The 24,229-nt window shown below is 39.2% G+C and overlaps 3 protein-coding genes across 5 annotated transcripts; all 3 read right to left on the bottom strand.

Annotated features, from left to right (window-relative positions):
* Window positions 1–1,198: 1,198 nt before the first annotated feature.
* lpla (lipoprotein lipase a) lies at window positions 1,199–7,254 on the bottom strand. The gene is made up of 10 exons (XM_033964944.2): window positions 7,010–7,254; window positions 6,030–6,229; window positions 5,671–5,850; window positions 5,035–5,146; window positions 4,373–4,615; window positions 3,889–4,131; window positions 3,274–3,394; window positions 2,697–2,876; window positions 2,400–2,501; window positions 1,199–2,321 (listed from the first exon to the last, which is right to left on the bottom strand). Exons 1-10 carry the CDS (start codon window positions 7,101–7,103, stop codon window positions 2,267–2,269), a joined length of 1,530 nt encoding a protein of 509 aa, XP_033820835.1. The 5' UTR covers window positions 7,104–7,254; the 3' UTR covers window positions 1,199–2,266.
* A 5,478-nt stretch (window positions 7,255–12,732) lies between these two features.
* On the bottom strand, window positions 12,733–18,467 carry safb (scaffold attachment factor B). 2 transcript variants are annotated; one of them, XM_033964939.2, is made up of 21 exons: window positions 18,136–18,467; window positions 17,765–17,855; window positions 17,608–17,669; window positions 17,377–17,526; window positions 17,256–17,306; window positions 17,136–17,175; window positions 16,026–16,434; window positions 15,688–15,731; window positions 15,509–15,612; window positions 15,285–15,434; window positions 15,130–15,206; window positions 14,928–14,953; window positions 14,766–14,845; window positions 14,543–14,685; window positions 14,346–14,457; window positions 14,070–14,266; window positions 13,814–13,973; window positions 13,669–13,730; window positions 13,550–13,602; window positions 13,416–13,464; window positions 12,733–13,336 (listed from the first exon to the last, which is right to left on the bottom strand). In XM_033964939.2, the coding sequence occupies exons 1-21, from the start codon at window positions 18,286–18,288 to the stop codon at window positions 13,240–13,242; spliced, it is 2,310 nt and encodes a 769-aa protein (XP_033820830.1). In that variant the 5' UTR covers window positions 18,289–18,467; the 3' UTR covers window positions 12,733–13,239. The 2 variants fall into 2 exon arrangements, with proteins under 2 accessions (XP_033820830.1, XP_055077070.1); XM_055221095.1 differs by having other exon boundaries at window positions 17,377–17,523; window positions 18,136–18,406.
* A 7-nt stretch (window positions 18,468–18,474) lies between these two features.
* Window positions 18,475–23,566, bottom strand: malt2 (MALT paracaspase 2). Of its 2 annotated transcripts, XM_033964938.2 has the most exons (17): window positions 23,297–23,566; window positions 23,003–23,218; window positions 22,739–22,905; window positions 22,527–22,657; window positions 22,321–22,462; window positions 21,748–21,935; window positions 21,539–21,635; window positions 21,351–21,428; window positions 21,123–21,200; window positions 20,846–21,049; window positions 20,584–20,761; window positions 20,000–20,074; window positions 19,797–19,924; window positions 19,558–19,707; window positions 19,282–19,439; window positions 19,065–19,199; window positions 18,475–18,964 (listed from the first exon to the last, which is right to left on the bottom strand). In XM_033964938.2, exons 2-17 carry the CDS (start codon window positions 23,137–23,139, stop codon window positions 18,638–18,640), a joined length of 2,373 nt encoding a protein of 790 aa, XP_033820829.1. In that variant the 5' UTR covers window positions 23,140–23,218; window positions 23,297–23,566; the 3' UTR covers window positions 18,475–18,637. The 2 variants fall into 2 exon arrangements, with proteins under 2 accessions (XP_033820829.1, XP_055077069.1); XM_055221094.1 differs by lacking the exons at window positions 22,321–22,462; window positions 22,527–22,657; window positions 23,297–23,566 and having other exon boundaries at window positions 18,592–18,964; window positions 23,003–23,174.
* Window positions 23,567–24,229: the final 663 nt, after the last annotated feature.

Raw genomic sequence — 24,229 nt, 5'->3', positions numbered from 1 at the left:
TCTGAACTTTTTAACCATGCTATAACTGTGTTCCCTCATAAATTGCATAATTAGAGCTTGATGCAGTAATCCTATATGAGTCTGGGCAGAAAATTACTGTTTTCCCTTGTAACTTAACACAACAATACTTACCTGCAGTTATTTAACTCCAAACTTGTGAGCATGTGAAAGAGGTTGCATCTTCACAGATCTCTGGCCTGTATTTGGACTGGTGGTTCAAACTACTGTTTCCATGGAGATGGCTAAATGTAACATATAATATTCATGGAAAAGTAAAAACATCTCCATGAAGACAAACAATTGGTGAACCCTCAACCCAAAACCTTACATAATGCACCTTTTATTACAAATATAAATAAGGTATAATCAGCGCCAAAAACGTTTCTTACACTGCACCTTATTTGAGTTGTTCTTGCTCCCATCCCAAGGCAGAATGAGGAGGTGCCTCTGAAGAGCAGTGACAACGTAATCACCTCAGTTCGGAGATTTATTTCTCAACAGTGTTTCGGAGAATACCATGTGTTTTACATATTCAGATCCAAATAAATAAGAACACAACATTGTTTTAAAAATGTTTTACACGACATAAACAAGTGAAAGATGACCAAGCGAAGATCACATTTTGACCCCATCACAGTCTGTGTACAGTCTTTTATTAGTTTTTTCCTGATTTGGGAGCTGTTTTAGAATGTTAATGTACATGTTCACAGACTTAAGAGCTAGGCCATTTTAGACTTATTATGTAATTTGTTTTCCATCATTAGTAGGATACAAACATGGTCTAATACTGTTCACATGATACAGATGAAATGCAGAGTGTAAACAGGACTAAACGCATAGCTCGGATGTTCAGATGTCTGTGGTGTGGTACTAAATGGTAAACGTCACATGTTATTATGTTTTATAGCTCTTTTACTCCAGACAAAAGCTGACTGAGACAGTGCTGTGGCAGAAAAGACCACAGGCAAATAAAATTATATTATGAAAACCTAAGAAATGTAAGTTAGATTCAAGCTGTGAATTAGGGCCCATATACACCACTTTTAGCACTGTTTATTGACCTCGACACATACATGAACTTTTCAAAAGCCTTCAAAGATAGTTTTCATGCTTGTTAGCTCTTTTCCATAGAATACATGTTTTGTAGTAACATTTATGAGTGGTGTTTTGCTGACAGTAACTTGAGTAGTCATTAGGATTCTAGATAATTTGTTTATTAATCCATCTTGGACCCTCTATTTGTACAGTGCATTTCATTTTTGACGAATGAATGCGTAGCTGACATTGTGACCAATGTGATCACGCTTTCTTACGTTTTGTGCATAAAACACAAGATGCTTCATTTAGAAAACAAAAACATTTAACAGTATAAAATATATTACAGCTTAATATACAAATATTTGTTCTGTACATTTAATAAATACAAAAGGATGTTTCTGGAGATGCATTATGGCTTAAGGCAGGCCAGTCCATTACATATTACACAGACAGTTTATTGGAAGAAAAATTTTTACCTTTAAAAGAGCATGCATTATCAATGACAGAAATAGTTACACATTTTGACCAATTTGAAAGTCACGATTGGAACCGATTAAAAGTAACTAAAGGTACAAAACATAAGTGTACATCTCTACACCTCAAATGTAATCTATTAAATGGTGTCAGGGGCAGAAGAGCCGTCTAAAGTGACCAGTGACACAAACCCAACACATAATTAATCAGATCACAGTTTAACATTAAAAAATATATAATACTGATTTCACAAGTCTATTTACAAAGAACCATCACAAATCTCTCATCAGTAGATTGTTAATACTTCTTTGGTCCCTGTTGATTGTTGGCAATTAGTGGTCAGAAGACATAGAACAAAAAAATCTAAATCATATTCAACAAAAGATGTGCCAAAATCATGCCTGTCACTCCAAATTATTTATACCCAAAATAATTAAAAGTTCACATAGGCAGCAGAAACATACAAAAAAAGACTAGAAAAGCATGAAAACATTACAAATATATGTGTCAAAAGCTATAAAAGAATATAATTCGTTAGAAGCACATCCTCGCTAAAGATAATGTCAACTATCTCCAGCAGCAGTGTTTTTACTGTTATCGATGGCAATGGGTGAGGTTGTGTTGGTTTAATTGTATGGCAGAAAGGCAAAAATGTGAGTCTCAAAACAGTTGATTTCCACACAGGATCCCACAGCAGTTCAGTCCATCTTTGGTCACATTTGAAAAGGTGGGGGGTGTATCGACCAGTGCAAATTTATGCCTCTTTTTTCCCCCCAAACTGGCTGCCATGTTTTTTCAGTTTGTGCAAGCTATAAGAAAAGAAAGGGTCATTTTTACTTGAAATTACCCTAACACATTCCAAAAAATGTTTCATCTGTTGTACTTACAGTTTCTCATTGTGGTTTTCTTCTTTTGACTTAACAAACACTGCATTTTCTCCTCCCCGAACCAGGTATGCAAACTCACCGTCCTTTGAGCTGAAAATCACTCTGACAAGAAAAAATATAAAAAATATAAATGGTTTTCATGCTAGCAGTGGTTCCTTATACAATGCTCTTTTTAGTACTGATACTTGTTCAAAGGAGTATCTAGTTGCAATGGTAGTTTTAGTATTGATTAGTATCTAGGTATCAACTTTTTGTCAACCCTTTTGAGTCTCACAAATGGTGCACACTGGTTCTTACTTTGACTGCCTTTCTCCGGACTTGACCCGTAGTTTGCGGATGTGGAACTTGCTGCTGCCCCACCAGTCCCAGCTGAGGATGCTGTCCTTCTCCCAGCGCAGTTTGACAATCATCAGGTCTCCGATGTCTGCGTCAATTGTGATGAGGAAGGACTGGGTGGTGTTTTCATTTAGGACCGGCCTGAAAGGTGGTCAGAAGAACAGGGTCATAAAGGTTAGCCGTTAAAGGTGGGCTATGTAACTTTTCTGGTGTGGAGTGTATCTGTATCCGCTATCCCCGCTTGTCTCCATGTAGATGTTCTATCTTATATTATAGTTTAATGCCATACCATCGGCATTCAATTTATTCACTTGGTGGAATTTTTATTGTTAAAAGAATAATATCATGCATACTTCTCCATAGATGTAACTTGGACATAAGTTTAATGCCATATTGCGGAATATTCCAGGCAAACCAATAAGAAATCCATGGACGCCTTTCACCAGAAAAGTTACATAGTGCAACTTTAACACTCTGCAGCATGTGAATATGGGGTTTGGTGAATATGGGCTTTGCATGACAAATATGGTGCACTTACAGGACAAAGGGGATGTCTTCTTTCTCTCCCTGGGTGCCATACAGTGAAATCTTCAGAGGTTGTTCTGTGAAGCTAAGTTTGTCTTTGCTGAAGAAGTGAACTTTCACCTGGTAGTGAAAGACTGTCAGAGGGAGAAAGGAAGAATATGGTCAGTCCTTTTGAACAGCTGCGCTTGGTGCCTGTCGAGCTGTCTGCACGCTCACATGTTTTCTACCACTCAACTATACCTACTTCAATCTGGAGAAATCCTTATGTAACTGACATTCTTCTTCATGTGACCTCTTAGTCTTTTATATTAAACTTAGGATCTTATATTATTATGAATCTTGAATTGTCTTCCAACTTGGACCTTTGCCATTTTGTGCATATAGACTTTTTCCACTGCTAATGTATGACATGCAGCAGTATCACATTACATAAGCACAACTTGAGACTCAAAATACTCCTGACCTCTACAGTAGTGTACCACTCACTCAGTGTCTGGACAATGTTAAGAATGATCATATTTATTACATATTTAAGATGATTCCAACTACAGCCTATCTGACTTACTTCTAACAGATTCTGTGTACTAAAATCTGCCACTTGTTTTCTTGTCGGTGTCTTTTCACATACCTTTGTAGGGCATCATGTCTCTGGTCATCAGATACATCTTTGCACTTCGTGTTGAGCGGACTTTATTGATGTTGTAGCCCAGATTGTTGCAGCGGTTCTTCCTGCAGCTCAGGCACAGGCCTTTGTTGAAGGTATCTTTGGAGCTACAGCGGAAAGCCATGCTCTGCTGATTGGCGTTAACTAGTGAGTCAATGAAGAGGTGGATGGAGCGTTCGTGGGAACATTTGACAAGTTGGTCCATGTCTGCAGATGGAACATTGCACATTAAGATATTAATTACACTGAAATAATAAATTGAAAGTGTATGTCTAAAAGTAAATAATATTTCAAATTATGTATAAATTGCTGACAAGGCAGGTTAGCCTTTGATGTGTTGAGGCTGAATTCTTTGTAGTAATTGAGCATATTATTGTAGAAAACAAAACAAACAGGCTTGATCCCCAAATAAAATAAGATAAGAAATTATATCGGCTGTATGACGTACTCTGTAATCCCCTGAGCCCCTCTGATGCGATTCCCAGCAGGGTGTTCTGGATGTCACATCCCGGCTGGAAGGTGCCTCCATTTGGGTAAATGTCAATATGTCCGAGGGGTCTCTGGATGCCGATGCTACGTCCTGGAGAGCCCCTGGTGTTTGTGTGAAGCACATCCACAAATTGGGCATCGTCTCGGGACAGTGTGCTCTGGTCATCTGCATGCTCAAATGTAGGACCCGCCGGATCTAAACCTGAGAACAAAAGGCAGTGTGACGGCGGCCTAACAGCTCCTAATTGTTTCACTTCTCAGTTCTTTTCAATAAGCAACAAATTAAGCTTTATTTAAAAATGCCTAATGGACTGAGATCCCTAGATCATATTAAACATACCATTATTCTAAGCAGGTCACGGGGAGATTTCAAAGTGGGATAAACAGGCACTCTACGCTCACAAGTACAATTCAGTCCTGGAATGTAGCCACACTACTAGCCTTTGTTCCATTGATGTGCCGCCACTGCCAGTGTTTTAGGAAAGACAGGGGTTCGTATTTACAGCACACAAGGGCTCATTTAGTCGACAGTGAATATAAATATTTAGATTTCCAAATTTAGGAGTTGAAGCATAAAAAGGCCAAAAACTTCTAATTATTAATTGGTTGATTGGCTCTTACCTGTGATCCTGCTGATTTTATTATCGGAGAGGGCCCCGGCGATTCCAGCCACATGTGCTCCCAGACTGTAACCCAGCAAATAAATCTTGTCCCAGGGCAACTGCAGCTCATTCTGCACACACAAGAGGGGGGTCAAATAAACACATGTCTTTACATTAGTGCATACTCTCCTTTTAATTTTTGGCAGGTCTTTGACAGGCTTTGCTGTACTGATTGTAGGTATTAAAAGGAGTTGCTGCAAGGTGTTACTATGAGGTCCAAAGATAGTTGCACATACAAACTCCAAACAAATGTGAGAGAGTACTTGTGGTAATGGACTTTTGCCATGAGTCATTGAAAAAATAGCTGTGTTACATTAAATACTCTGCCTTGTAATGAGTGTCTGCTGCAACCCACAAATACAGCCATAAAAATAATATATAGGCTGTTTAAAAGAGAAAAACACTTGCAGCAGTAAATTATATTAAACGTCTATTGCATCATCAGGTACGCATTTGTCACAGTTGTGAGCCTGGCTTACAGAACCAGAGCGTGTGAAGAGCTGTTCACTGTTAAAAGCAGTTGCAGGAAAATAGGATAACATGCAGATGTGAGCCAGCTGGACACGCTTGGATAAAGTTCAAGTAAAAGTCTTACTTGTAGCCAGGTGACAAATTTGGCCACATCACGTCCAACTAGTTTGGTGTAGGCTGCAGAGGTGGGGTAGTGCTGGTTGGCACGGTTCAGCCAGTCCACTACAATCACATTGGCACTAGGCTCGCGCTCATACAGGGCGGTCACCAGCTTGGCAACCCAACTCTCATACATCCCTGTGACCTAGGAGGATAAAACATCTTTAATATCAGGCATTAGGTTCAGTTACTGCTGAATATATATTGTTAAAACGAGCACTGCAAACTTTAATTCACTATGTTTCGTGTTAACCTCTTTCTGTCATTTTATATTACATTTGCGAGACATTAAAAGAAGCATATATAAATGGTGGGTTCACATACCGTCCAGCCGTGTATAATAATGAAGGTCTGTGTTTCATTGTTGAATTCACATTCTTTGATGGTCTCGGGTTTGCCAGGCTCAATGTAACACATGTCCTCATCTGGGATCTCTTCAGTGCGTCGGGAAAACTTGGACAGTATGTCAGAGTAGTCTGAGATCCATTCAGTGGTGGTCAGCAGGGGAGCTGTGGTGCTGTTTACTGTTAAACCCCAGAAATAGACACAGTTAGAGCAAAAATAGTGGCTAGCAATGTCATGCACTGAATAATAACACAAGTCAAGCAGCACTATACTATAAGAGAAGGAGAGAGGAATGTGATATGTTAGGTCTCTATAAAGTTGCAATTTCAACTGAGCAAGAGTGTTTTCTACCCTCCAATCAACATGTTTGTGCACACAGACACATGCCATTAGGGATAATTCTCTTACAGTGGGTCAAGTCAACTATTAGGAGCAGCAGCCTAAAACAGGGAAGTGTCGCCCTCTTTTGTCCTTATTATAAAAGACATCTAAATCTAATATCTCTTGAAATTGAGCATAAAACACAAGTGCAGCAACAGCTAATTAAGTTGAGAGAGAGAAATATAATGAAGACAAAAAGTTTGCATTATTGAAACAGGCAAATTTGGTTCATGTGCAGTCTGAGCACACAGTAGAAATGGCATAAACAAAGGCATGTCATAAGTCATATGTAAATCTAGTCTAAATTCCTCCTTCTCCCCATTTTGCCCCTTTTCTTTTTGTTCACAAAGGGCCAGTGGCAGCTTTTCTTTCGTGCGCACACGGAGTTGAATGGTGCGTAGAGGGATGCAGACCTGCACCAGACCTGCACATTCAAAGCCTTTCACTGAGTAAAACTCGGGACAACAATTAATGAATTAATGAACCTGCTTACGCATGTTTACGTCGGGTTAAGAACAAAATGAACTTACCTTTGCTACAAGTTAAATAAAAATAGAAGTAAAATGGTAGTTACTTACCAAATATATCTGTTGTAGGGTCAGAGGAAAAAACTCCAATGATTTTAACAATAAATATCCAAACAGAGATGAAATGCCTGTTTTCTTTTCCCATGTTATAATAAAACTTTGAACGTCCTCAATTATTTTTTTTATTTTTTTGTTTTAGATATCCAAATCGAATGTGCCTCAAGTGACGGGGTACAAACTATGGGAGTTGTGTTTGTGGGGTGAACTTTCTTATGGTCTGTCAGAGTTGCCGCTCCGAGTCATCTATATGGGTGGCTGCGATTAAATACTCGAAGCTGATTGGCTGGTGAGACGTGGGCGGGGTTTTCAGTCACGCTCTGAATCAGTGAGGTAATCATTCACAATCTTTTACACAGGAACCTCTCCTAGGCATTTGGACATTAAGCGCCTCTTGAATTCCTATATCCTTTGTATTTCGTAGGAATGTTTAATAAATATTTAGGCATTTAATTTTCCTACTGAAATGAACTAACGTTTTAATCATTAGTAGCTTATGTATAAGTAAGGTCGGTGACAACATGACTGCATTATTCTTATGCCCTTAAATGTCTTGGAGGTCAATGCCTTCAGGTCAACAAGGAGCATCCTAAAAAGGCAGCAGCAGTAGCAGGGGAGTATTACAAGTCTTATCCTCTCATTGGTTGGACAGCTTCCATCAGAACAATTACCTTGCAGAAAGAAAACATGTTTTGATTGAACGAAACACCAAAATTAATAAATTAGTTTATCTGCTGTATTATGTTTTTATGTGTAAATTCATAACAAAATTAACAACTGAAGACAAGCTGTCCAGACATAGGTTTGGATGGTAAAACTAATCTCCAGGGCACTTTGGGGAACAGACTCCAAAATCAAAAACACGTGTAAGCAAGAAAGGATACTTTGAAAATATTATTGTACCGTTTTTCATTTCAGCAAACTCGGACAACTTACATAGAACACTTTCTATGTTTTTAAATGTGATATATTTTCATTTTAAGGAAAGCCTGCCATAAAAAAAAATATTATTCTAATCAATGTATGAAGATGTTTTTGGACATGTGGACAATACCTCTTGGACATGTGGACAATACCTCATGCTGCCATGTTGTTCTTTGCAATTTTTTCATCTCTCATGTATCATTTAAATGTTTTCTGACTAATAATAATAATAATAATAATAATAATAATAATAATAATAATAATAATAATAACAATGTATTATTATTATTATTATTATTATTATTATTATTATTATTATTATTATTATTATTATTATTATTATTATTATTATTATTATTATTATTATTAAAACGTCCCCTAAGGTATAGTAATTATCAGTTCAAAATAATCTATCTTTTCCATGGTCAAAAGTCCTCAAAATGTTGCACGCAGATGGCACTCTTGATAAATAAAACATTTTTGTTTCATTAGGTTATTTTTCATAACAATTTGTAATTTCATTGACAAAGTCAGTCTTACAAATGTAAATTTCATTGCTAAAATTTGAATCTTTCAGTCTATTGATTGACTTTCACTGCTCATCTGCTCGACAACATTACATCTCTCTATATTTAGTTTTGAGTCGGCCTGTTGTATGTGAAGTGTGTGCAGTGAAGGTAATGTTTATGGACACCCAGCTGACCCAACCCCAGTATTACTCACAAGAACTACGCCCGTCTGCAACCTATTCATCTCAATCTCAGCCTCCCATCTTTTAGTCTGCCCCCAAGAGAGACATACTGTAACACACTAAACACACTAATTAGACACACCCATGCTACATCACCAAACTCTGTACAAATGTAGTGCTTGTGTTGTCTTTATCTAACTCGACACCACAAGATCTGGGAAGGAAGTTAACAAAAACTTGCAGAAATAACATTCATTTCCTCCTTGCATTTGATTCTTTGTTTTTTTTTTCCTTTTGCAACTGTTCAAAAAGCCACATTTGTCTCACATTCTTGTGTTTGTACTTGCGAGATTATGTTGGCCAAAGCACGCCGCATTAGTGTAAATCCAACTGAGCAAATTGAGGACAGCCAAGAGCTTTTCTGTCTAAAAGTCGAGTTCCGCACTGGCGAACTCAAAGCAAATATTTAAATCGGAAATGAATACACAACATATGGTCAAGTTCCTTTCATTCCAAACACTGACAAAAACATAATACACTTTATCTGGGTCATATATTAGGTCATTTACAGGTGCTCCCAAACATACATTGCAGAAAAAGAAAAGCTGTACACCTTTGCTGACTTGCTGGCACATAAATGACATGTTTGTAAACTGATGAGTCACTGAGACCTGCTTCTAGGAAAGAAGGAAACAGAAATAATCTTGCACATGGTCTGATTACAGTATGTGTACAGTTGTGGTTTAAGTTTGTAAGTCTTTTAACCAATGCCAGCCCTCAAACACAGATTCAGTGTTGGCTGTTATTTGACTGAACAAGAAGACCAGCCTTGGACTCAGGACTACAGCACAATTAAAGCTATTAAAAGGTAGGTTTAACCATTTTTAAACATTCCATTTCATCCTTACAGCAGATGCCTGTTCTGATGCAACCTTCCCAGTATTAAGTTGGGAAAAATGGCATAGGAAATAGCTAGTCACACGTGATTTATCTGTATCTGTTTATTGACGTTGCAACTGAATGATATTATTAGGACTTCTATAAAATAACATATTTTAAAGGGGATAGGAAAAGTCCACTACTCATTGTCAATTTAATTTCTGAAGTTTTTAACGGCTCATGTTTACCGTCTCAATAGGACACTAAGTTGTCTTCACAAGGCCATCTCTATAGGGTATTTTTCTTTTCAGATACATATCACTTTATTTTCTCTCTGCCTTATCTGTTATGTGATTGTCTCCCAGTGCCCTCCATTGCCATCTCTGAAACCAGACACAACAACGCACAGAAAAGTCCTTCAGGAAATTAACGCAAGACCTTGAAGCCAGCTGGAGAGAAAATACCAGAAAAAACATCAGTCATGGTTCCTTATCTTATAGTAAGGTTCAGTTCATCTCAAGACCTAAGGGGAAACCTCCAGTTAGTTAACACCACTCTCTAGTTAGGCTATAACTGACTATTGATCTATTAAAAGACAAGATTTGCTGCATAGATGGTGAGCGAGAGAAAAGACCTCCCAGTGGGGCACACAAGTGTTTTACTAAAGCACATGCAGTTATAAAGGAGCAAGTGGAGCAGAAGTGTGCAAGAGGAGGGCTGTATTTTATCCCTCTATTCAAAGTGGACATGCAGAGGCTGCTGTGCACGAGCTGGGGCAGTTTAACGAGGGGCAGAACAGAGCAGTGACCTGATGCACTGATGTGACTTCAATGAAAAGGGGAGCAGTCATTTGTGTGTGACAAATGTAAATGACAAATATACCCCAGGGATATTATGAATATATGTTATGATCAAATTTACACGAGAAGTCACGACATATAGGCAGTGTGGATAGACTATACATGCTTAAAGTCTACGTACACATGTTTTCAGAAATACCTTTGTATGGGCTGGGTGATTTTCTGAGAAACACCGCAATTGAGCAAAAACAAGTTTTTAAGTTGGTGTGCCTCTTGTAAACAATATACGCTTACTCTGTAATCTAAAGGGAACACTGGCAGGTGATTGTACCAATGATAATATGAGATGAAGTAATAACTGTTTTTTTAAAGCAGTAGTAATAAAAGAAGTGCTTGTAAATATGAGGTTCTTCAGTAAAAATATATTCTTGGAGAGATAGTGCATAGTATATATCATAATCGTAATGAATTTAATGAAAAATGTGATTTTTCTTGCATGTTTTTGTAACTATTTATAACACTCTCTTCAGGTCTTTGCTTCAGGCAGCAGGCCTGAAAGACTTCTTATCACTCTGTAGTGTGGTACACCATAGCTCCTACGATAACTCACTGTAAATCAAGATTCTCAGAGCATACATGAGAACATCGGCATGATGTGACTGTGTGTATAAAGTCTCAGTGTGCACTGTTTTATTTGCAGAGAATAAGTCCTGAAGCATGAATATTTCAACAGATACTACATTATAAACTATAAGTAGGGCATTATATAACAAGTTCAATGTGTTCTACATAGTGGAATGTCACTGATCAGATACCTGTGAGTGACTTGTTGTTCTACAGTCCAGTTAGACCTGTCTAAACTGACGTCCCGGCCCCAGAGAAGAAGCCAGTTGCATTATATCTTTTCCAAAGTCATAGAAGGCATCCATTGTTGCCACATATTTGGACTGACACAGAGCAGAAGATTCCTGCAGTTTTCTGACACTCTTCTTCTCATCTCTCAGCCTCCACAAAATATGGAACGAACTGCACCACAAGTTTGATTAACTGGTCCTATGTAATAGAAGTTGAAACCTGTTTAGGAAAAAATAAGCCTATGGTGTATATAATGTAGCTTACTAAATCGTAGTAAATGATTATATGATCTGATAGATTTCATTCTTAGGCCACATGTTGCAGAGCTTGTAATGTTTTTTCAGCTTTGTTTTGCCTTTTTTCTCTTTCTTTCTAAAAGGAAGCTCATGGTGAAACCATATGCAGCGGTCTACCATCTGACACAAGTACAATCAAATACAAACACTGGCTGCAAATATATGATCCAGGCTCTGCCCCCCACCTGCAGAAGCCCAGTGCACCAATCCTATGAAGAACTTTTTGAGTCTAATTAAGGTGGTAATTAAGGTTTGTTACCGCCAATGTGATCAAGAGTAAAAATTCTGAGGGGTAAATGTTTCAAGGTTACAATTTATGCTTTTATTAAGTTGCAAAACATTATTATCATACATATAAGCTCCCTGATGCACCCTGTCAACTGGCAGAAAGTTTGTCAAGGAGAAGTTAAAAGTTCATTCGGTTCATTCTTAAGGGAAAAACTTAAAACAATAAACATTTCAATTTCCAAAGGCCAAGAACCTGGGTAAATAATGTCTCACAGCATGAAGTGACACCAGGCTCAGTGGCATGTGAGTGTGCATTCCACATAGACTGACTTTATAGTAGCCTACATAACTTTATCTTGCGACCTCTCAATTTAAACATTGAATGCATTGGCCGCTGTTGGGCACTCAACATCTGCTGTGGATCAGCTGGATCCACTGATCAGATGCAGAACACTACACCTAAGGTCCAATGCACTCTCACCCAAATGCCTTGTCCTCATTGCACTATGTTCCCTGTAAATGATGTTATCATAGATTTTGTGTTGACATCTCCAACATACCTGCCATTCAAGCCCACAGCAATGCAAGACTCTGTGTGCACATACACACATACAGTTAAACAGGCTATTGTCAAATTGTCTTGCAAAGACATTCACCCTTGAAGTGACATCTCCATGCCATGGCACCATCTACTGGTCAATCTAAAAAGCTGTTACGTTATATAGCATATAGGTAAATTCATTAGTGTTGCTTGTTTCTACTTGAATTGCAGTGAAATAAACAAATGAAACTGATTCATGATTGGCTGCAGGTGCTGGGGATTAAGTAGGGTTGAGATCAGTTGGATTCGAGCAGTTGGCAGCCCAAATGAAACACTCACGTGAGGCTCATTGTTTCCAAACTGAAAAATCGTTTTGAGAACTAAAACATCAAATCATAAAAACTTGGCAATCATCAAACAATAGCTCAGTATTATAATTATCAGTAAGAGAATTTATTTTAACAAGTCTACCTCATAACTGAGGACACCTTTAAGTCACAGTCCTATCAAGCACAACTAAAATGCATCAGACAAGCCTTTGACTTTTTACTTTATTTGAGTAAAGTGAAGCAGGGAACATGTACTCATTCAGTTTTCCCATGTTCAATAATGTGACTGACTAATTTAAAAACCTTGCAAATTCCATTTAAGATGAAGTAACAAAAGACAAGTCTGCTTAACTAGCAATATGAACATATTAACAATGACAAAAGGCTGTACCACAATTAAATACGGCTTCGGGAGGTGTGGCCCAGTCTAGTGTGGGTTAGATCTACAAAGACAACCACATAAAAATAACGACTTTAATTAGTCTGCTCCAAATGAAGGGACATGTGCACTGCATGAATGTACATCAAGTAGAACACACAGCAGCAATACAGTAAAAACAACAGAGTAAAAACAAAACAATTCAACTGTGTTCTTCATTTCATTTAAAAAAAAAAGGAAAAAAAAACCTGTACAAAACCTGGACCTAGACCTCTACAATCTGAATGTTATTATGTGTGAGGTCAGTAGCGACGGCCGAAGGCTCCTCCTCCTCCCTGCATTAGCTGGTTCTGTCTGTTTAGAGCGTTAGACAGAGACTGAGATGATCCCGAGTAGCCCCTGAAAGACACAGAAAACATGATAAAAATGGATATCGTGTCCACATGGGAAACAACACCAGACTCTTTCCTCAATCTACCTTGCGCCTCGTCCCATGTGACTCTGGCCAGGAACTGCACTGTCTCTACCTGAAAATAATAGGTTTCCGTAATGTTATATTCTGAACTGCATTGATCTAACCTCTAGTGCGCAAAAAAAACCAAAACACTTTACCTTGCCATCGGTCACCATCCATTTTCCTAGAGTCCCAGTCCCTTCCACCATCCCTAGAATAAAAATAATCAGTATTTGTATTTAAATTATTAGTTAATAATGTCTATCAGTTATCTCACCTTGAGTTCATGCGTCCGCTCCAAGAGTCTCTACCGTCTCGTCCATGTCTGTCAGAGAAATGCTGCAAAAAAATAAAATAAATACATCTCAGAACTTACCACTAGGCCTTAAAATTTACAAATTAACATCCAAGCATTTATTCACCGGTCCATCTCGATCTCTATGATCCCTTCTGTCACCAATGTCATCCTGATACCGGCTCCGATCCCTTTGGTCAAAATCGTGAAAGCGGTCCTGACGACTTAAGTCTGAGCGGCTGTAACGGTCGTCTAAGGTCATGCGCTTATCTGCCCAGTCATCTTTCCTAAGAGCAAAATGGTAATCGGAAAACATCTGACATATTGAATATCAGGAATAAAATATGTTAATTCATTACAAAACTCATGTCAAAAACAATTACCTGTGGTCAATATCATAAGGTCTCTTCAGAGGCCTGCGGTCCTGCTCAAAGCGCAGCAGCTCCTGTTGTCTCCGTAGCTCTTCTCGCTCCCTGAGGATCCTCTCCTGTTCACGGCGTCGCTCATACTCTATACGCATCATTTCTCGCTCCAGAAGCTGAGCCTCCATGCGGTCAGCATCAAGCCGTTGTTTCTCAACCTAATGGGAGATTTTACTGATTTAAAAGCTAAACAGCATAGAACACAAATTTCTTTCACAAGAGTTGACCATACAGTACCTCGAGCCAATGTCTCTTTCGCATTAGACTTGTCCTCTCATCTCTCTCCCTTAACATGCGCAGTCTGTCCCGCTCGCGGTCTGGTCTGCTGTCCCGCTCTCGGTCATTGAAACTAAATTGGAAAACAACTCAATCTCAGATTATGGTTAAATGAGAAAAATTGCGATAGCATTTTAAAAGCACAAATCCCAGCTTACGTGTATCTCCGCCGCTCCACCTCTCTGACCTCCCTCTCACGCTGACGCTGCCTCTCCCGCTCTCTGTGCTCCATTATTTGATCAAACGAAAGAATGTCTTTCTTTTCTTTGCTTGATGTGCTGCGGTCACGGCTCTTTGTACTCTGAGCAAAGTCAAAGGCCATATTATCAGAAGTGTGAAAAAGAAAATGATCGACGAAGACTTAAGATATGAATCACTCACTCTGTCTTTGCTTTTGGCTTTGACACTGATCACAGGCTCTCCCTTCGATGAATCCATCACTACAGTCCTCTCATTAGGCCCTATTCAAACAGTTAAAGTTCTTAACATTTGAAGTAATTTGTCACAGCCCACCAACTGAAAGTACCAGTAGTTATTTCTCACCTTTTCCTTCTCCATCCTTCTCAGACCTATAATAAAGTGAAATTGTGTTTAAAAAATTTCATCCAATAAATTGCAAAAGTCACTTTTTTTTTTTTTTAAATAAAACTGTAATAAGCTTTTTAAAATTAGTTTTGACAATGTATCAGTTATATCAGCTCTGAAATAGTTGCAATTGCATTTGTATACCAAGTTTACAGTTTACTTTGAATCAGTGGAGTTTCTTCTGGTTTTCCCATCACTCTTATCTGATGGCTTTTTGCCAGCAGGTTCATTTTTGGCCTAGAGAAATCATACCAGACATGCATTAGAAAGAATGAGTTTAGTCATTTACAACAGAAGGTGAGGCATGATACACACTCGTTCAACGGAGATCATACGGCCGTGAAGTTCAGTTCGATGGAGGTGGCTGATGCACTTGGTGGCCTCCTCTGTGGTGGACATGGTGACAAAACCATAGCAACGAGCCCCAGGGCTTTTAGCATTAGTCACTACCTTTGCACCGACAACCTACAGACAAAAAGGGGATTCAAAAACACTAGGAAAACATACTTTGGTTTGGGGTTTGTTAGTTTTAAACTTGCCTTTCCATATTTGCTGAACAGTGTTTTCAAATCAGTCGCTCTGGTACTTGAGGCAAGACCACTGACCCATAGATTTCTACTGCTGGCTGCAGCCCCACTTGCATCTAGAAAAGTAAAACCACTATGACTTTGATCCAAAAAAAGCTTATATTTTGAAACAGGTGCCCTTAATATCTTACCCTTGTCATCTTTAGATGATGCATTTGCATCTTTTTCATCAGAACTAAAGGAAGCAAAAAAAAGAGGTCTCAGTCACAAGAATGAGGTGTTGTGGAAGTTTACAAACATATGCTGTGCTGTACATATATAAGCTCAACAGTGACATATCAGTAAGCACAATATATTTTCTGAGTGAATGCCAATGTGTTACTCTTAAGTATGCAGGAGTAAGGGACAACAAGACAAGACAAATGCAAAGAGTTTTACCTCGAAAAGAGCATCCAATTTTTATATGACAAAGGGGCCAATGCAACAGAGATAACCATTTTTGGTTTCAAGTAGACAGAAAGCGACAAACCTTTTAGTCTGTTCACCCTCTACAGTGGACCCTTTGGATGTCGAGGCAGAATCAGCAGCGGTTTTGTCCTCCGTCTTCTCATCCTCATCACCCTTCTTAGCCCCACTTTCTAAATCAACTGTTTCTCCCTCACCCCCCTGCACATTTAAGCTAGGATCCTTTAAGACTTTGTCCTCAGACTCTACAGTTTCTTCAGATACATTGACATTGTCCCCAGTTTCTTTGTCCTCCTCCACGACCTCCTTGTCGCCTTCCACATTTCCAAGGGCACCTTTGGAACCAGGTTCGGAAACGCCTTCCTCTCCGCTGGTGGTGGCAGCTTGGTCTTCTTCAGCGCTCATCTCTTGGCTCGGCTCGTCATCTTCTTTAATCGGCTCAGATAAACAAGACCCCGCTACTTTGTCAATTTCTACGGAGTTAACAGGAACAGAATGGCACAGAGTTTAATCACTTCTGAAACACAGCAATGTTTAACGAGGAACTGGCAAGGCCTGGATTAGGAGCCTCATGACCACTAGCCTATGGTCTTAGTGCTAACTATAATCACACAGAAACCCCTAATGAGAGACTGGAAAGTACGCTGGAGGTACTCAACTACTGGTCATCACACAATAGTAGCGCATTGTCCAAGCGGAAGGTTACAACATGGACCCGCATCAAACCAGGCAAAGAGTTCAGCTTTGAAGAAAGCCAGAAGAAACGGGGAACTTCTTTTAGTCTTCAGCCATGTTTTCAGTGTCGGTATCAATGTCCATACTTAGGCTTGAGTCCAACTTTTGTGCAGCTTTCAGTCCGTGTCTTTAAACTGCTGTGAGAGATGACAAGTCTTCAAATCTTCTTTCTCTCCATGAGAACCTATAACACTACAACTTTCCCATCTGCCCCATATAATTGCTGACAATGTGCATCAATCAGTTCTGCAAATTAACTGCACACTTAATCTTGAGCTGTTGTTGAGGTCAGATTAAAAATTATTTTGAAAACAGAACACAATTGTGCACATAGACAACAATTATCTGAGGTTTCCAGTCTCTCATGTGTATAAACTAAGCAAAATGTATTCCCTCAACTATATTTGATAACACCTGCCATTTCTAATCAACAGTTTACCTGTACCGCTGTTTACATCATAAACATCTGGATCATCAGCCTAAAATAAATATGTGAATTGTTAAATCACAGTATAGAGCAAGATGTCTTGATATTTTAGTCCACATGCATCAAACCTACCATGTGGAATGATGAAGTATTATTGTTGTCCGTATCGGCCTCTGGCTCATCCTGAAGACACAAACATTTTAGGAGAACAAAGACACAGACTTTCCATTTTGCATAACAAATTCCAACCCACCTGTCCATCTCCCTCTCCATGATCTGCATTCAAAATGTCATCATCCATAGTGTCCAACTCAACCCCGTCTCTGGTGTAGTCTTCTGTCTCATCCAAAACGTTCATGTCAAGGATGTCCATCTCCTGCATGTTTTCATTCTGAAGATCCTGCTGATAAATAAAACACATTTATAACAACCCAAATCAAAATTATCATTATTTCACATTTGTGGATGGATGAAAAGCACTCACTGAAATATCTTGGGAATCCTCATCGACATTGCCGTCCCCATGTTCATTTTCTTGCTTTGAATCTGCAAAATAATTCAGGGAAATTGGTCTCGAAAATCTACTTGATGCTGTAGAGAAAATGCAATCAGTTTGGAGGCGTCAGAGGCCTTTCCGATACCTTTAGCTGCCCTTTTAGGAGGCGCCTTCTTCGGATTTGCTTCCATCGAGATCACGATTTCATCTGGATTACCACCCTCTTCCTCTATTGCCTATCAAAACATCGCGCACAATTATAACTAGGCCAAACGCCAGACTAAACCTGATTAGAAAACTTAACATAAAATTAAGTTAAAAGCGGACAGTGACTTATTAGCAAACAAAGCTAACCTCGATGCTAACCATTTAGCGCTAAACTATGGCGCTACCTTGTTTCGTATTCTGCTTCACATGTATCGCAAATATCTCTCCATATTTCTTGATCATGTGCTTGACTGTTGATCTTAGACTGTTCACATAATGAACTTATGATCCATTTGGTGGCTTGCTTACCTTTTTCAAGCGCTCCGACAATACGCTTTTCACTCCTGTCGTGTCTAGGTTTCGTTTCTTCAGCTCGGCCTTGAGGTCAATGACTTTCAACTCCGATAACTTCTTTATCTCCACACTGACGGGGACGTCAACATCTGCAGATAAATCTGCCATAGCTGTTCTCTGCACAGTATGCTATAATCCTATCGTAAAATGTAGCATTCAATAATTGTCTTCCACTGAAGGGAACGTCGCTAGCAGCTTGTATTTTCTGCAAAATGGACGCTGCAGCTGCGGGACACGACGCGCATGCGCATTGTCCTGGAACGGAGAGACGAGCTCACAGAGGCCACGATCGTACACAGCAGATTTTGTACCTTTTATTTTTTTCCAGTCGAAACAATTATAGTACAAAATGTTACAACAGATGCTATAATTCATAATGATTTACGTAGCAAAACAGAATTATTTGGGACATTTGTTAAATTTTTGGTGTGTGTGTGTTTTGTGTGTTAATCAAAGTCTACTCTGAAACTAAGGGTTGCGGGGTATCACACAATTCATCACAGTCAGTCTCCTCTGGTATATTTGCACCAGAAACTGTCTGTCCTATCTGGGAGGATGAGTCAGTGGCATCTAAGGTTAGGCCATAAGAAGCGTGCTGAGAACCCTCTGGGACATTAGAAGAGTCAAGACAAGAATATGAATTTTTAGAGTTCTGAGCTCTTGGTTCATAGAGGTTCAGTTTGGAGACTAGAGGTTTGCCTGCTGTTACAGACTGCTTTTCCTGGATTTCATCATCAAGGTTAGAATAGGTGTAATGAAGACACACTGTGAAAACAAGCTCCTTCTGTGAGGACAAAAACAACAGAACAAGGTATCATTTATGATCCAATATTATACAAAATACATATTTAAAACAACAACCAGCCAATCAACAGTGTGCCAACCTTGAGTCTCTGTAGCCCACAGACACGTGTGTAGCGACTGTGGGCCTCTGAGGGAAGAGTTTCATCGATCAATAGCAAACTGCCAGCTTCAAGCAGTGTCTCCTGGTTGCTCTTCTTCAAATCAATCTCCACATCCTGTAATATAAGCATATAAAGAAAAGGGGGCAGCATTATACTTTACCATTGAGAAGACTTTGAATGTTTGCAAAGAGCTCACCACAGGAAAATCAGTAAGCTGAGCACAGCAATACGTAATATTTTCAGGTTTTTCAAGGATCCGAGTGTAGATGACCATGACATTGGAGAACTCTGCAGCAAACCCAAGTTGAACTGTGACGCCACAGTCAAACTGCAGCGTTTGGCTTTGAGGCAGAACTGTGAAGAATGTTGTGAGAGTGAGATACATTTAAAATAAAAGAATCTATTCATATTGACATTCACTGCTGCATTTACAAATACTGAATGTGTTTGACCAAATTAAATCAAAGACAACCATGAGCAAGTGTCCACTGCAGGTTGCGGGCTGAGTAGGAGGCAGAACACTGTTCTGTCTGTATGGGGTCTGTGAGGCAGCGACGTTCAGACAGATTACTCCGGAGTTCCAGAGCTTGTCTTCCGTGTGTGATTCGGCACCGGCCCATGTCTACAGAAATGTAATATTTTGTATGGAGTTTGTATGGTGTTAGTAAACAGAATTCCGATGGCAATATTAAATGTTCTGCTGTGACATACCTTCAGCTACTTTGTCTAGAATGACCGTCACCTTCTCATCTTCAAACACTCTTCGTTTGAGGAAGTTTATGAATATACCATTAGAAACATCTTCATTTTTCACTTCATATGCTTTAGCATCTGCACATCTTCACCAACAATAAGAAAAAATGTGGGCTTTTAAACACTATTCAACTACATGCACAAATCCACCATAAACTTACGTTGCGTATCCAAACACTATATTTGCTGTCACTTTGAGTAACCCAGTTTGTACCAGGACATCATCATTTGGATTTCTGTATAAAAGGTAAAGATAAATAATAATAATAATAATAATAATAATACATTTTATTTGAAAGCGCCTTTCAGGACACTCAAGGACACTGTACAAGACAAAGTTAAAAAACACATATTTACAGATAAAACAGAGATACAAAACTGGATGATGGTGAGAGTGACTGATTATGTGGTGTAGGATTGTGTGAACAGGTGGGTTTTGAGTATGGATTTGAAAAGTGGAAGAGAGTCAATGTTGCGGAGGTCAGGAGGGAGAGAGTTCCAGAGCTGGGGAGCAGAGCAGCTGAAGGCTCTGCCCCCCATGGTGATAAGAGGGGCAGAGGGGACAGAGAGCTGGAGAGAGGAAGAGGAGCGGAGGGAGCGAGAGGGAATGGAGATGTGGAGGAGGTCAGAGATGTAAGGTGGGGCCAGGTTATGGATAGCTTTGAAGGTGGTGAGGAGGAATTTGAAGTGGATTCTCTGTTTTATGGGAGTTGTGTATATTTTAATGTTTGAAAATGATAAATACCTTTTACGACACATATCCAACAGAAATACATTGAGTCCTGTCTCTCGCTCCTGCATCATGGTGAGGATTTTCTGAACACACAGACAGTGCTCTGACGTGAATGAGGCTGGGGCATCAATGGGTACCATGAAACTGTTTCCATAGTTTTCATATCCGTGACCGGCAAAGTACAGCAGACCTAGAACCAAAGTTATAAGTATCAAAAATGTTTCACATTTAGATGCACAAGCCTTTTTGCTTTACTTATTTTGAGGAGACTGACCATAGACTCCTTTATCAAGCAACAAGAGGAACTCAGTGACAGCGCTGTGCATCTCCTGACAGTTGAGGTCCAGCAGTGAGACCACCTTGAAGTCCATTTGACGAAGGAGGTTGGTCATCTCGTGGACGTCGGCAATAGGAGCACAAAGCTGCCTGATGTACATGTAGTTCATGTTCCCAATCAACAGAGCAACTTTGTCTGTGGCTTTTGATGTAAATATGTATTTTTAAAAGATATACCCACAGTGTTGTGACGTGAACAAATATCAAACTCATACCATAGAATTGTTTAACAGATGGGTACGGACGGGTCATTTGTTGAGCTGGAAACATTTCCAACTCTCTGGATCTGTTATCTGAAGGCAAAAACATTTTTGGGGATATTTTGTTTTTGGTTTCAATACCTGTTACCCTTCTTTACACATCTACATAGTAAAATGGCCACAAAGTAAACACTGCAGTTATTTTGTTTCAGAGTAGGGAGTGGACAGAGGAACTAATATTACCAGGTTCCTGTGTCTCAACAACACCAGGGCTTCGCGTGTCAACTTCTACCCAAGATGCATCAGTGATGGAAATAGGACCTTAAAAATATAAAAAGCTATTGATGTGGAGTATATAGAGAAAGTAAATATAATCATATATTAAATACACATTCTTAGAGCAACTTAAATGTAATAAATTAGGGGCTCACCAATGGTCACAACTGCAGCCTCACTCCAAACTTCATGGTACAAGTTATATGCCTTACATTTATATTGTCCTCTCTGAGCTGTGGTCACACATGGAATCTGAAGCACATATGTAATAAATTCATAAATTAAAGAGGTTAATTGTCTTATAATATGTCAGATAGTATTTAAACCAGCATTCCAAAACTAGCAAGAGATGAAAAAAGCTGACCTTGAGTGAATGTGTTTGATTTTGTGGTATTGGTTCAGAGTTATGGTACCACTCGTACTGGGCAGGAGGGTTGGCCACGGCTTGGCATTCAAGGAGCAAAGCATCACCCTCTGTCAAAGCTTTGGACTGAGGCTGTCTGATGATTCTCAACCCACTCAATGAGCTCTCAAAAATGTTACTGGGGCACGCTAGAGTAATACAGAGAAGGTAGTATATACAACTCAGAATAGAAAAGATATAGAAAAGTATGTCGGCATTTCTCTATTCATTTTTGCCTATCCACAGGTTTCAGCATTATGAAACATTATGACCAAACTATTATATCTTTAGAATTGGAAAAAGGCCTCCATGAATATATAGTGTATTATATAATTTCTGTAAGTGTACATATGCAAATCTGTACATGAATATCTGTGTACTCATATTGCATTACCTGTGTTTTAAAATAGCTTTTATATTGCACTTTTGAGCTAAGTGGTGTGTCCAAGTAAGCTTATACGATGGATCAATTACGCTTGTGTTGAGTGTATTATATTTGCTTTAATGAAACTGTCAAAAGTTTAACAGAGGTACCTGGACTGAAGCCTGCCAAACGAACATGAGCCCACTGTGAGAAAATGCAGCTATCTCCATGATTGACCCTGCAGATATAGTGTCCCTGGTTGGTAGAAGTGAAGGGGCAAAGAACCAGCTCTGGAGAAGTACCGTCCAAAATCTACAACAGCAATTCAGACAATTCAGATCATGCATTATGTAAAATATGATTACAAACAACCAACCTCTTCTTTGCCTTTGAACCACTGGTAACAGAGCCCAGGGGGACCAGAAGCTTTGCAGGACAATATCACTTTGCTTCCTGCTTGAGCCTGTTGTGAGTGCGGCTGCAGTGTTATCTGAATCCATCCAGATACTAATCAAAATACAAAATGAAAAATGTATGCAGATTTACCTAGAAAATGTATTAATCCCTCTCTCTATTCAACAATCTAACCTATGTGTGTGAGATACTGTACAGCCTCTTGATGGTCAATTTTCTTCAGTCCCCAAAGCAGGAAATTCAAGGTGCAGGACTGGTCAGCAAGCCGGGCAAGAAGGGTCCGACTTGGGCTCCCAGTGTTTCTCAGCACCTGAAGTGAATAGTTGGTAATCTCGCTCTCACTGGAAAAAAAAAACGGGGGAAAAAACGCGTTTGTGTTAAATTACAATGACCTACAGTAAACCACCGCGCCTTCAAGAGGTGGATGTTTTTGTTTACCTGCTGCAGAATTTGGGGTCTTCTGACATCACGTGGGCGAGCTGTCTCCATCCGCACGTGGAGTTGTCCAACATCTTTGAGAGTCTCTTCAAGACGTCGTCGCGTAACGTGCCAACAGGAGCTTTCCACTGATCCATGTCGTACAAATCAGGGAGACGCTCACGGAATCTTAAGAAGACCCAGTAAAATATAGAATAGCCGGACCTGAACTAAACACTGAAAATAGTTTTTTTGTTTAACTTGTCTCGGGTAAATCTAGGGTTGCACATAAACGAGGCAATGTTTTTAATTCACCTGCTCAACTAAAGTCACACAGCGGGGCTTTCCGGGTTTATACACAGTTTGATGAGATAGAAAATCCCTCTTCAAATGCCACACCGCAAAATCCTCTTGTCAAGTGAGAATAAAATCGCTGCCCATCATGGTCATGTTGGGAGCTTTAGAGAACTTACCAACAAATCAGAAAGAAGACTCACAAAGAAATCACAAAGGCTTCAAATGTGACAATAAGGTCTTCTGTTAAGTAAACAAAATGCATTTAACGTGTAGTGTTACTCTTTATACAGTTCCCGCTGTATAATGTTCTGTTTTAAAAAGAGGAACAGAAAAAAACGACCATGTGGGTGGGTCAGTAATAGTCATGACACATGTCTGCTCACAATTTGATATATTGGTGAAGGGCACAATTTAAATATTTGTAAAATAGTGTGTACACATATTTTTATTTGTTTATATCCATAAAAACCCATTCGTATATTAATTACTTAGACTAGAGTTAATCAAATAGCATTTCCATTTTCCTACAGTATGTCAAGTGAAATCTATTGGATTAAGAACATTCTTTATTGATCCAGAGCCAATTCTTAGCACATCCATCTTCGGGTCTTTAATCTGATTATGTAGCATGTATAAGATTTTTTTTATTTTATTATTATAAGAAAAGCTGGACATACACAACAAAGAAATGATCTATTGACAAAGTCTTTGGGAGGCCACTGTTGAAAAAGAGTCATGGCTTGTAGGATGGAGAACTAAAACTTCTTCCCTTTATGCAGTTTGTTATGACGCCACATATTTTCCTTCCGCAGGCGTTTCCAGTATTCCCAGGTGTCAGCCTCCAGCTCATTCAGTTTGTTGGGCATCCCCAGGTTCAGCTGAAATAACCTGAAATAATTCATAAAACATATAGATATAACTTTTAATTGACCAGATACTTAAATCCGCTTT

This window comes from Periophthalmus magnuspinnatus, chromosome 4 (assembly GCF_009829125.3).
Source record: "Periophthalmus magnuspinnatus isolate fPerMag1 chromosome 4, fPerMag1.2.pri, whole genome shotgun sequence".
Taxonomy (NCBI): Eukaryota; Metazoa; Chordata; class Actinopteri; order Gobiiformes; family Gobiidae; genus Periophthalmus; species Periophthalmus magnuspinnatus.
Note: the sequence above shows the minus strand (reverse complement) of the source record. Positions and strands in the feature narration are given on the sequence as shown.